This window comes from Apteryx rowi, unplaced genomic scaffold (assembly GCF_003343035.1).
Source record: "Apteryx rowi isolate R43461 unplaced genomic scaffold, aptRow1 scaffold_341, whole genome shotgun sequence".
NCBI lineage: Eukaryota > Metazoa > Chordata > Aves > Apterygiformes > Apterygidae > Apteryx > Apteryx rowi.
The window spans coordinates 705444-719672 of NW_020449875.1; the positions used below are offsets into that span (position 1 = coordinate 705444).

The window sequence follows — 14229 nt, forward strand, 5'->3', positions numbered from 1 at the left end:
TAGATACAGTAGATCGAAAACCACAGCTTTGATTCCTAGACTTACCTCAGCCCATTTAAGAATACAAGTCATGCAGAAGGTATGACTGCAGTTCTCAGGAAAACCAATTTCTTGTTCTAGAAGGCAGTTCAGACAGATGGGGCACTTGTCACCTTCATTATATATTAAAGCAGTAGAACAGGAACAGCACTCTTCGTTTTCTTCACCTAGTATTAACACTGACACTTTCAATTTTTGGTCAGTTTTTGAAACAAAGTCATTGTAGATTTGAATAAGATAACAATTTAAGGTAGAGTTTTGTGCAGTTAAAGCAAATTAATCATGTTTTTAGGTATAATGCAGTCAAGGTGCTGACCAGAGGAGTAATTAAACGAATAGAAAAAAAACTGCACAATGTATTTCATAGAATAGAATCATCATATCAATATTTTCATTAAAACAAATGAAAGTTAGCTCTCGTGTTATTTAAAACAAGGAAAAAATCACTGATTATTTCCTACTTATCATGAAGTCATTTAGTCATCTTCTCCCGAGAGCTCCTCAGAAGTTTGCACTTTCTCTCCATGAAATAAATTAGATCAGCATACCTCACAGTCAACATCTTATATACACATACACTCCAACTTTATTTTAGTTTTCCAGTCTTAGTTATTTTCATCTGAACAACCTCAAATATTTATCTAATCATGTACATTACAAATGCTCCTGATTTTGTTAAAATTAGAAATTGTTTTCAGAATATAAACATGCAAGAACTTTTCCTCAAGGAATTTTACTCTAAGTCCATTATTTTTCTGAGTAACAGTCATCTCCATTTCGGTTCTGATACTAGAAGTTAACAAGCAAAAAAACTGAAGTCACAGGAAAGCATTTGGGGACCCCATCAGACAAAAGAAAAACACTTTGCTGGAATAATCACTGTTTACATGGCTTTTTTCAAAGCCAGCAGCATACTAATTAGGAGGGAATACATGTAAAATCTGACTTTCACAGCTTGAACCTGAAGTATATACTTTAATATTTACACACATGGACATTACCTTCCATGCCTTCATGCTCCTGGTCCTCAGCATCTCTAATATGTTGCTTTCCGTTCTTCATTTTCTTAGAAAATGTAGTCTGGAAAACAAACCATTTATACACTACATTAGAATGCAACCTGAAAGCAAATCTGAAAGTGACCACTATGAATTTAATGAGGAATTACTAGTGCTCTCCACTTCATTATACATGTGTAGAGTAGAAATGCATGACATAAGGAATTTGATGGGGATCATTTACGACCTATTTGCAAACAAGTATCATTTAAGCTCTCCAAATGATACTTCCAACCTGAAATTTTTCATTCAAAAGTGCAAAGTTTTTGTAGTGTTTTAAGACCATAAAGTGCTTTTATTTTCAAAAGTTAAATGTATTGCTAAGTTTCTATGCAAACCGTCCTACATAACACCACGGTAAACCTCTGCAAATTGTCTCTCATGAAACATTGGGGAAGAAAAAAGTTAAACACACAAGAACCAAAAGGGCCAGTTACTTTCTGTGCCCACAATCACAGTGATAGTGACAAGTGAGAAGAGTGAAAAGCAGCTTATGTTTGCTTGCTTTGGTTTTGTCATCCAACAAAAACTATTAGTATTGAGGAAAGAATGCAAGGAAAGCTATAATAATCAAAAGAGAGGTCACAGGCACAGCTAAGAATCGTGAAGAGGATGCACCTTTCAACCATTCTCTAAAGGAGTAGCGTCAAGAAAGATAGCAAGGATACAGACTATCCCTGTGATGCACATCATATAGGTTCAGAGAAATTGGTATCACATAAGAAATGGCAAGTGTACATTCTAAATAGCTTGCCTATCGCATGCAGAATGAGATATGCTTGAAAAAGTAACTACACCAAGGAGTGAATCTCTTGCATTTCAAAAGTCTGAAGTCACAGCAGAGACTGTATAAGCACCTAAAACTCCTACCCTACAGCCCTAGAGGGACCAACAATTTTGTTCAGAAGTCCATACAGCTTTTTTATTAACAGGTGAGCTAAAACTTCACAAGGGATCAAATAAGTCAGAAATTACCAAGATTTGTTACATAAGCATTCAAACCTGAAGCCAGCTGACTGGGGTTTCAAGCCTCTCTCTAATGCCTTTGCTAGGAAAGGCATGAAAAAGTCTTCGCAGCAGCAAAGAGCTGAGAACGCAATGATCACACTTGTAAACTCAATTTCAATTTATAACTGCACTGTTTTCTCTACCTGGATCTCAAGGAGGGGGAGACACAGTGTTTGCCTCCCAAAACTGCTTCTGATCAACTCTTTCCTGCTGCCAAGGTCAAGTAGTAAGTGTTCTAGTGAGCATGTCTCTTCACTGAGGAAAGGAATGCTCCTGCAGATATATCCATTACATAACACTTCTCACTTTCTTGGGCAATTCAGGAAAGCAGGACTCTCACCTGCGAGTCACAAACACAGAGGGTTCATTAAAGACATGGTCAAAACTGTGAAACAAATTAGAAACCTGTAATTAGAATTCCAAATGTCATCAGTATTCCCATTAGAAACTACTTTTTCATCCCCTCCAAAGGAACCTGTGAATCAAGTCAGGGGCGGGGGGGAGAAGAGAAGATGAAAACCTACCAATATAGGGGTAAATTCCCTTATAGTTAGTCATTCTATTCTGATACAAAAAATGGCTTAGAAGGTATTTAAAGAAATATACAAAAATCAACATGATTCAAGTGTTTCAAACACCTTTTCATTAAGAATGCTGGTTCACAGCTGCCAAACACATGTTCATTAGGATAAATGGTATCAACTCTGGAGCAATTACTAACACTAACTGCATTCCCTGTAACACAATCAGCATTACTACAAGTTGCATTCAGACTCTGTTAAGAAAACAGCCACTGACCAGACCACCACCTACCAGCAATAACCTTTACAGGTAGGCAAAGATGAAACCCAGAAAAAGCCAAACTGACAAGTTGTGACAGAGTGGTCCTTCCCTCCCTCCCCCACCCCGATGTGCTCTCTCCCCCTCAACCTGACCTCCCTGTAAACAGCACGTATGTAGGGGCTGGTTGAGCATGTGCCAACTAAGGCCCATCTAGTATGCAAATGTGACTGAGTCAATCATCTCCCCCCCATAAATAGGGGGCAGCCCAGAGCCCATGGAGTTCTCCTGCATGGCAGCAGGCTACACTGCAGAACCTCCTCTTCAGCAGGGACACCTCTCAGGGTTACTCCTTGAGGTTGAGATTCCTCACCTGCGACAGATCCTCAGTAAGTGATTAATAGCATGCTGAACTTTTGCGAACTTTGTGAAACTTTGCTGAGTTATATTTCTGACTAACTGCGCACATAATCCCTTAGACATAAATCGTTGACCAAGTCTGGGACTAGGGCTGGATCCAGCCACACCTAGGCTCCTCTCCGAAGGAGTTTAGAAAGCAAGGGGGTCCAGTCTGAACCTTGTGACTCAATGGGAGAGTCTCCGTTGCACACGCATCTGACCCTGTCCTTCATGCAGTAAATAACTGAGTGAACCTTGCCAGTCAAACCTCGTTAAATCGTTCTTATTTACAATTGAACTTTGTTAAGTCTCTGTCTTACTGCAATAAATGTAGTGCTGCTTCCCTCCTACGGGTGAAGTGAATCACTCCTTTTGCGACACAAGTTAAAGCTTAATGCCTTAAACAAAGTCTGCATCAAATCAGGATGGGTAAGACCACCAAAACCCAATATCTGAACTTAAAATACAAGATCAAGTTCTATTGTTTTTACTCTGGTTTGCAAGAGGACTTTAAGTGGCTTTGGTCCCAGAGACTTTAAATCAAGGGTGGGTGGATTGGAAAAAGTATAAAAAGATTTCTTGCATACTAAGTCTTAAGGAAACCTCAGCAATCCTTTACAACAGCAGAAAAATGCGCAAGCTATGCTCAAACTTCTCTCATTCCTAAGGTTCCAGCACACTTCACAGCTCAGCATATCTAAAGAAAAGACCAAGAGACCTGCACTTCGCATGCAACCACAGACAAGGTTTTAAACAGTCACAATGTAGATATCAAATTGTAATTAAGGAGTAGCAGCAGAGTTCATGCTCATAAAAGATCTTGAGATCAATAAGATAGCTTGCAGAAATAGAACCTGTAGAGGCTCTTTATATTAGTAATTTTTTAATAGAAAGTGTAACCTTTTATCTATTGCACTCTTACTAAAGACATCACAGGAATTCTTGCAAAGTTACAGTAATTAGCAAAACAGAGATCCTAAGATTCTGACATAACATGAGTAAATCCAAGATTTGCAGCAACTAAAAACCCTTATGTTGCATTACATCCCTCTTCTTACAAATCTATTATTTGGACAGATACTGAGTGCCATTAACACACTTAACAAATCATAATCTTTTCATCAGTCTGACACTGACTTACTCAAAAAGCAGCAGAGGAATTTAATTTTACTACTACTGAAACATAAAGCATAAGATGTTATCAAAATGTACATATTATTTAACAAAGAAACCTTGGAAAGACTATTTTCTCCACTATTTTAAAAGAGACGTTAAAAGCAGCGGAACAGCAAAAGGATTAACACTAAAAATCACTAAAATTTTTATAAATAAATCAAAAAACAAGTCTAAAAAAAGAGAAAACAGTATTTCAAGAGCAGCAGAGAGCACAGAAAACTAGCGTTTTATTTATCTAAAAGTGTGATATATTGCTTTAGTTTCTTTTAAGTTTTAGAAGACTTGTATTTCCCAAGTTTTCGTTACAGTTGCATGCTACATAAGAAATCTCTATTCTTGGGCAGGGGCAGGAGGTGAAAGAAATGAGATCAATTTTCATTTGTCTGATTCTCCCAGTCACCAAGTCTTACGATCTCACATGAAGTGTTCCAAGCCCAACCTGGCAAATAGGTATCTGAAGAATGCCAATATTGAAAGAATAGTTGTACTGAATTCCATTGACTTTTACAACCAACACATTGTGTGTTTAGTTACAATCATTCAGTTGTTGATGCGAAGTATTAAAAAGCCGCCTGAAACGCATGCATGAAAGACATTTGACAAGACAGCAGCAAGTACCTATGTTAGTGCTCCAGAATGGACCCCCCCCATGCATTCTAAATAAATATTTTCTCTTTAAAGATAACATTCGAAGAAAAGTTAAGGCATAGCATTACAGTCATGATGAGATTTTTCTGGTGCTTCTAGTAAGCTTTCAGTATAATTACTTTGGAACAGAAGTTCCTTGTTTCATTTCAGATCCCAGACAAAAAGCAATATACTGGTATATTAAACTGAAGAGGGTGAACAAGGATACTTTCACAAATTGAGGAGTGTCATCCTCCCCCTCCCCGCCCCCAAATTATTTTTTTAAGGAGTTAAACATTTAAGTTTCTCTGCTACTGCTCAAAGGAAACTCCAGTTCTTGTCTTCAAGGAAGACAGATGCCAAAGACACTCACCAACAAAAGTGCTTAAACAGAGTGAATCGTAGAATGTAGCAATAGATTCATCACTGTCAGTCTAAGGAATGTAGCCCTCAAGATGTACTTAAATAACTCCATAAGACAAACAGATACAAATGCAAGTTATATCACAGAAGAGTATGATTTTATATTAATATATAATACTTTACAGTTTATAACCTAAAAATACAGATTTAAAACTTCATTGATGCACTGCACATGCAGAAAGAAAAAACTTGGTCTGTTCAAAGTCATGCAACTGAATTTCCTATTAAACTAAAAATCTATTGCATTAAAATCTTACAATCAAATAGACACAGAAACATAGTATGAAAGTTTACATCAGCCTAACAAGTGACACACATGAAAGTGGCATGTGTCTGCCTTTTGATTGGTCTAGCCACAAAGTCTTTATAAGTTCTTTATGTCCTGCAAATAAAATGCAACAGCTAAATACACCCCTCCCCCATACAGTAACAAGTCTAGGGACCTTCTACATAGAATTACATTTCTTCAATTGAAAAAGGAGGAAGGAAGGGATTGGGGGGCAGGGGTGAAATCAAGAACATGCAACAAAGCAACCTCCAGTAAGCAAGTGCAAAATGACATCCAAGACTGGTTTATTCTTGTTCCCTTAACTTCAGGCATTTAACTCAGGAAACATTTCTACATAACTTTCAACTTCTTAGGTACATGTTGCATCAATACTTAATTTTAGAAGTGACTTGACCCATTTCTATAAAAATATTTTCAGGTCTCTTGAAAAAGATTTGTGGTGTTCTATTAGCTGTGTTTTGATTTCTTTATTAGCTCAGGTTTAGTCAACCATATGTTCATTTATTAAGCAAATACATCTCCTTAATGTATAAAGTTACATGAACACCCTTTACTTCCATCAAACTTCTGGGCAGCAACTAAAATAATCAGGGGTCTAACCTGCCATATGCATTTTGAAGGTCTTCAAGAAACTTCAGAAGGATGTTTAAGACTCTCCCTCAGCAAGCAAATTTAAGGAGCACGCACCTTGAAAAATCAGCTACTAATGGTAGAAAAAGGAATGCGCTCTGGAGTTCCCCATAACCTCTGAACCATTAAGGAACAAATGGCCAACTGTCCAATCCATAATAAATGGATATCCTTTTCAGCATTTCTTCTTCCACACTCTTAACAGCAAGAAACTAGTAAGCATACTTACATTGTAGCTGCTCTAGCTACAGTTGTGTCCCTACTAGATTTAGTACTTTCAGTTTTGTGGCCACCTCAACAAGAATGAGCCGAGTATCAGCTGAGGACACTCAATGCTTACATGCCCAGTGAGCATTTACAAAAGTATACAAGACACCACCACTAATAACTGTCTCCTAAGCAAGGGAGGCATGCACAACTCAAGGGAAATATGTGCAAACGCAGCTTGAGGAACTGCCACAGTGGCTCAGATGTTGAGATTATCTCATCTGTAGCTCTTTTGATGGTCAGACAGGTTAAGAGTTTCAGGGAAGATTTAGAACCTTACAGTAGACATACACAAGATAATCTCCTTCCTGCATAAAGCTTATAATCACAAACTGGCGTAAAACCAGCCATACAGAACTTCTCATGTTAAGTCAAGGGAGTAGATAGTACTCCTCACTAGAGTTTAATACCTTGAAGACATATGCCAAACATATGAGGGCATTGGAAAAGATGTCCTTTTATAATAACTCATGTATTTGAGAATACTCCATGAACTGTAGGGCACGACAGGACTTTTAGAGTGTTATGTGTCAGGATGCTGCTACAAGTCTAGCTTCTGGCATTTAAAACACTTCAGCTTACTGGACAGTCTAAGAAGCTAACCAAACAACATAATATCAGTTTATGCATCACTGTCTTGACAGGCCATGTCAATCTGCAGATTTCTTCAGTAATCTACAATTGTTAACAATAACTGAAGAACATTTAAAAACAACTGTCATTCAACTCCTGGCCCACATATTTTGAAGGAATGTTAGTATGCGCATGATACGTTATTCATATGCATGAGGATGATTATTCGTGCTAGCCTTACTTAGAAGAAAAACACTATTCAAAATGCTTCAGCAGGACCCAAAACTAAACCAGACACTGCCAACTTGAAAACACCTTTGTATCACAAGCCTCATACTTTGGTGTTAATACCTGCATAACAGCATGATGCTGATATAATGCTCTTAAACAAGAATTAAGATCAAAGCCAAAATGAACAGATTCTACACACATGAGAGACTGAAGAATAGCAATGAAGTTAGTAGCAACAACAGGTATCTATCTACTAAGGAACATCCCATATCCTTCTGTACTGGGAAATTTCAGCACACATCCCAGGAAGATTACAAGATTAGAAAAGATTTGAGGGTGGTCTTTTGTTTACTTGCTTAAGATTTTTGTTTTTGTTTTTTGATAGAGACATTCATAGTAGCTTTGAATGACTTGGAACAGGAAAAAAACCCACAGTACATTACAGTCTGGATTTTATTTTTAGCTTTATTGTCAGGACCAAACCCCTAAGGTTAGCTAGTCAGTGTTTGACAGAACATCTCATTAACTTCCGATTCTCACGCAAAGGAAAAATTCAGCAGCCCAGTATCACCCAAGGTATCAACAAAATCCAGCCTGCTGAAGGACAAGCACCCCCTCACCCCAAAAATATCAGTCATACATTAGCCTGTTCCCCCGATCTACCAGTCTTCATGTTTCTTTCTTTCTCACAGTAAAGATAATTCTCACAGATTTGTACCCTGTAATAAAGAAAAATAAGGAAGCAGGACATAGAAAACAGTAATATTAACACTGGAAAATATGCAAGAACAAGATGACAAATCCAAAAATCTTGTGCTAAAACTCAATCAATATATCACAGTCTCCAGTGAAACTCCAAGTTCCATCCCAAGAAAACATTCCAAAAGAGCAAGCCATTTCATCAGTCTTTAGTATACAACTTAGGACAACACAATGCACCAAGATCTGTGAAACACTACTATGCTTCCCTCAAAAGACAACACATGTAAGGGCTCTCTCAGTCTCTGCTGATTTGCTCACCAGCATCAGCTTAACTACTGGGACAGTCCATACGTAGACTGACACTTCCACAATCCAGGAAAGGTATCACATTTGACTGAAACAGTTAAAGTATCAAAGAAGGAATATTTGTTCTCTTTCAACTGTCTTCGACCAAAACACATGGAACTGAGTTACCCTATAGACATCAGTTCTCACCATGCTATCACATGAGGCCGAGCCCCCCTTTTCTAAGTAAGCTCATGAAGAGGTGACAGCACAGCTGATTACAAGCTTGCAGGGCAGTAAGCAGCTTTTAGACATAGCAGATTTGAGTTCAGTACTGAATCACCAGTTACCTTACTGGCACTGATGCATAATTACCTACAGAAGGCAAATTTCATTTCTCATCTTTCTGCACTGTCAACCACGAAACATTTTGTTCCATTAGGATAGGTGGCAGAAGTTTAAGATGAGTTCAGGACACATCCCAAAGGCTCATACCCAGTAAGAAGCAATGAGAAACTGTATCTCAGCAGATTCCCTCCACAAGTGAACAACCTAACTCAATTATCTCTCCAGCATTTTCAATATCTGCCTGAAGCTGTGAGGTTAACTGATCAGACCACACAAATCTACACACCTGAAGTGGAGAGAAATGACAGTTCTAGTGCTATTAGTACATTAAGGGTGACCACTGACAACCAAGATGGCCCAGTGCTTAGACAAATTCAGTTTACAGATTGAGAACTGGCTGAAGCTTACCTACATTTTTGCAAGGGAGAGAAAAAACAAACAAACAAGCAACCCCTGCCCCCCACCCCTCCAAACAGCACTTTTAGGAATTAGTTGCCACAGTGCAGTCTCCTTTGATTCAAAGCATGTATTCACAGTTGATCAATCTAACCGGCAATTCAAATCTATGCTCTTGTCCCTACTGGTTCTTCAGTCACTTTTCTCAGGTTTGTGAGAAGACTGCTCTCCACTTGAGCAGAGGACAGTCAAGGTTACTCAAGCCTTTGTCAGCTCTTGGGAATGCAAAAGTATCAGGGACAAAGTCGTGCATTTTCCCCAGGCACTGGTCTAAGGTAACTCTGCAGAGTAACTCTTCAATAAGGGTGCCGCTCATAATACTACTTTCTAGAAACATTCTGAAATATCAGAGTCAAGCTCCAGGCCTTATCTTTACATAAGTCTATGACTGGGCCCACAGAAGCTGTAAGACAGAACAATCATTGAGGTTTGCATATTATGTCATGGCACCACAGTTAACTGCTCCCAAGCAAGAGCATATTCATTTATACAGAAGACAGGAAAAAAATAATACAAGTTTCTAAGACAAAGAGGATGAAGTCGATACTCACAGAAGTTGAGGACCAATCTGTTTTTTTATTTCCAAAAGGGTATTTTTATTAAAGTAATATGCACTGTGCTGTTGTTTCACATGTGCACATGCACAACAAGAATCCCAACCAAAACAAGCACTGTATCATAACTACCCCTATTGGGAGAAGATGCACAAGTCAGGTGGGGGTCAGGTGCTAAATCATGTATTTTCATATACTACTGATAAGACACTGAAGTACTGTAGTGATTAACATAATACAAAAAGACCCACAAAAAAAACAGTATGATGTACTTTGTTTTCTCTTTCATAACATTCTCATATATGTAGGAGTCAGTGCATAGGTGTTTCTTCTAGTAGTCTGTGACTAAACTGTGTGAAACTGAGATTTAGAAATAACAGAAACTAATTAGGGATTAGATACTATTGTCATGGTGCATGTGGTTCAATCAAAAGTAAACCAAATCAGCATAAACTCGTGACCCTATATTCAGCTGCGGAAGGGTCCTTAGTCACATGCATACTTTTGCAGCTGGAAGGGATAGTGTTACAGACCAATGTCAGCAAAAATGGCTCAGTCATTTCCAAGAATAGTTAAAAAACAAAAAACACACACACACAAAAAACACACAGTGCTTTTCTCACATTCATTATGATTTTTAGCCACTTGAAAGAAACCAATACTTTCATGCTTTCCAGCAAAAAGCAGAAATTTGGCAGTGGGTCACTGAGATCAAGAATATGCTTCCTGCAGATGCAACCCTTCCAAGTCTGGCCAAGTCACAGATCTGAAAAAAGTAAAGTTTATATTTACTCAGCAAATCTTTGCTACTCGTTGCATTTAGTTTTTCCACAGACTGGATTGCCACTTAGCATACACTAATAATTTGAACTTCCTATCCCATAGCTATGCTGCACATGCAACATTCCCACAAGATGAATGAGCATACTCCAGCCAGTGCTATGGCAACACAGCAGGACTTGGTGCAGTCATTGCTCTGATGCTAAAGAAACCAGGAAGACCATCTTTATGTTTCTTTAATACCATCCTAAACATGCCCAAGCAGCTAGACTCAAACACCAGGGAAGCAAGAGCTGAACCAAAGGACCTTGGCAAAGACAGTGAGAAGTAGAAAACTAAGACTTGAAATCAATGGAAGAAAAAAAGGTGGTCAAAACTGATGGATTAAAACACAGAGCAAGACTGAACCCAAACAAAAAGCTCAGAGGGTGCAGCAATGGCAAGAAGCATACTTACTATGCAAAAATTAATGGAACAACAAAGCCAGAGTGGTAGGTGATTAGAAAGTTGTATGGAGCCAGAAGAGGAAGGGCTGAATTTTGCAAAGGAAGAAATTGCATGCAATGGCCTAATTAAAGACTAACTTTATTTTTCCTTACATCCACATCATGGTAGCCTTATTTCTCAGCTTCTGAATGTTGAGCCTCTGCAAACTGAGGAGTGTTTCTCTAATAGAATGCGTAAAATGATAGGGGAGCCTGTACATTATATGTATTTAAAAGTAAAAACCCACTACTGAAAATTACCTACAACTAAACACATGCCCTTAAGAAAAAAAATATACTGAATTTGAGATCTCTACCAAAAAGCATGCTGTTCTTTCATTTTAAGCATCAAGTGTCTAGTAATATATACTCTTTGGGTATTTAAAAAGAGATGGGTTTCCATAAAAAGTAAATCCGGCTTACAAGTAAAATATACAAACACTTAAAAACAAACAAATAAGAAAATAAAGTCCTTTTATTAAAGGTTTTGCCTTGTTCAGGCATACTCTTAAAAAATGCACTAGATGAAAGCTATGGTATCTGAAACATGATGCTCTATTTCCTTTTCACTTTGCATAACAGTATTTTATAAGCTTAGGTCAGATACCTACACTTTAACCTTTTCTAAATCTCTGACAAAATAAGGACACACTTGATTTTTGGAAAATGGTCGAAAAATAAAGAGTTTACAAAGTATTCAGCATGAAAATTGAAACAATTTTGAGTGTCATTGTATTTTACACAGAATCTCTTAAAATACCTTATAGAACAATAAAGCATTAGACCTCATTTTAGTAGTAGAGGTGGGAGCATAAGTGGTTTCAGTTACTGTTGATCTTGCTTTCAAAGTCCTTACTCAGTGAACACTTTCAAGATAGCTAAAATAAAGCTAGAAAAATATAGCCAGTAATGCAAGACATGAGAGAAGGTTTTCTTCATTTAACATCAATAGCAACAGACAAAAGGTAACAGAAGCTGTTAACACAAAAAGGGAGGAAAGCCAGAGCTGGGCTGAAAAAAATCTAACTTGAACTCCATCATCTTTACTTTCCATTTGTGAAAATAGTCTGCTAACAGAAAAATATACTCATCATCATTCCAGCTACTTTCATCACACAGGTGGCATCAAGAAATCTCCTGTAACAAAGCAGGACTTTACTGTGGATTCTTAAATAATCAACCTTATTTAAGATTCTACCTTGCTGCAAAACTTCCAAAAGAACTTAAGTTTCCCACATCAATAATATTAGAAGCTATGTACAACAATGGACCCCATTTTTCAAAGCTGCTTGCCACAGTAAACCACAAAATAACTGCTGGTACCAACTGACTCATCTCAAGAGTTGGAATAGCTGCCCTTCTTGCTAGGGCTGATAAAGCTGCATTTTAAAATCACAACCATACAGACTGAGAGAGAAGGATGTACTTTACCGTCATTTTTATAGGTACCTGATAACATATAAGACAAAACTCAAACTCAAGGTAGTCCTAATAAACTACTTTTTTTCCCCCCAACCATTTCATTGGACTTCCCATTTTATTACACCTACCCATCCGCGGGGATCACTACTTTTTGTACTGCAACTGACGAACTACGAATGTTAAAAAAACTGCCCAAGAAGAGTAAGTGCTTATTCAGTGGCTGTATAGAAAGCAGAGAAGATTTCATTGTCTTTCCTTCCTCTGTCTTCACAAATGTTGAAGTAATTTGTTCTTGATAGTGAGCAGTCCAGTTAGCACAGCTCTCCTATTCTTCACAGCTATCCTCAATTTCTACACTAAAACTGAAGTTCTGAATATCAAATAACATCTCTGTTAACACAGACAGTTATTGGAGTCTATTAGAAAAAGTTATCAGACACTGCAAATTAACCACTGCACACTGCATTAGAAGACAGTTTATTGAAAACATTTCTTCAATACCCTACTTGATAGCAAAAAGCATACATCGTTCTCCCCTATTCTCTCCTTCACCCTACATATACATACACACACACACACATATATATATATATGTAAAATCCTAAACTCAGAAGAAATGCCACTGGCCACAGAAACACAAAATTGTTATCTTCTTATGTTTCTTGCAATGATGGAATAAGTGCTAGCTGTATACCAATCACTGCATGCACCAAGCTATGATCCAGTCCATGGATCATTAACCAAACTGTCCTCAATCTCTTCAAATACAAATACACAGAGTAGGAAGGGGAGAAAAAAAAAAAGATCAGCTTTATAGAAAACTGAATAAAACTCCAAATTAAAATGATCCAACATCTGATATAACTGAGATTTTACAATCTCCTGGAAAGAGGGAGTAATACTGCTTGTTGAATAGAGATACTTTGTGAGAGAGCATTATTTAATAAAAAGATAATGTTGCCAAATGGAGATTTGGGTGAAAAGGTGAAAACACTCATTTTAGCACAAAATAAACATACATACATGTTGGATTTGTGTATGCGTTACCCGATTGAATGCATTTTATACAACATTTATTTTAATGTTGCCTACTCAGTAGATAATCAAATCATCCTCTGTCAAGTCAGTTTACTACTTCCCCAGCCTATTAACGACAACTTCCACATTTGGTTGACGTTTGATTGTTTCTCCAACTAAACATCTTAGGGAAGATATATCAATCAGATGTGCCATAAAAATAAGCTGCAGGAAAGCAATACTTCTAAAAGTAAGAGACATTTTCCTTAATTTTGTTTATTCCTGACAGAGAAAAAACTGCATGTTGAATCTGATGTGGGCCACTGAACTATAGGTGATAAATATTCAGCCACTGAGAGTCTCTCCAATGCAGTCACCCTGCCTTTGGCTCTCCATCAGCCCTAGGTGTAGAAAGAGAGGCGACAGAAAGTTGTTCAAGACAGCAAAGCTGCAGCTTTAGGGAACAGAAAGGCATGCATATGTTCACCTTCTACCTTTCAGTAGCTACAGCTCTCCGCCTGATATTTCACGGCTGCAGAAGACTAACTCCCTGCTCAATGGTGTCATCCTACTCAAATCGTTCAAGATACCAAGACCAAGTGATTCTCAGACCCCCAAAACAAACATTCACAGCCTTTCTGCTTGCAAACCGTGCCCCATTCCTCACTTTTTTTTTTTTT

General features: G+C 37.8%; 1 protein-coding gene across 7 annotated transcripts in view; it reads right to left on the bottom strand.

Moving 5' to 3' along the window:
* The window catches only part of SCAF11 (SR-related CTD associated factor 11), a 51002-nt gene that overhangs the window by 33433 nt on the left and 3340 nt on the right, over positions 1–14229 (bottom strand). For 2 of the 7 annotated variants that reach the window (XM_026072414.1, XM_026072411.1), the window contains exons 2-3: positions 1041–1119; positions 46–239 (exon numbers count right to left, since the gene is read on the bottom strand). In XM_026072414.1, coding sequence (XP_025928199.1) covers positions 46–239; positions 1041–1101 — 255 coding nt within the window. In that variant the 5' untranslated portion in view covers positions 1102–1119. Of the gene's footprint in view, positions 1–45; positions 240–1040; positions 1120–2248; positions 2438–14229 lie in introns of those variants that run through there. The other 5 variants (XM_026072413.1, XM_026072412.1, XM_026072410.1 and 2 more) reach the window with 5 other exon arrangements.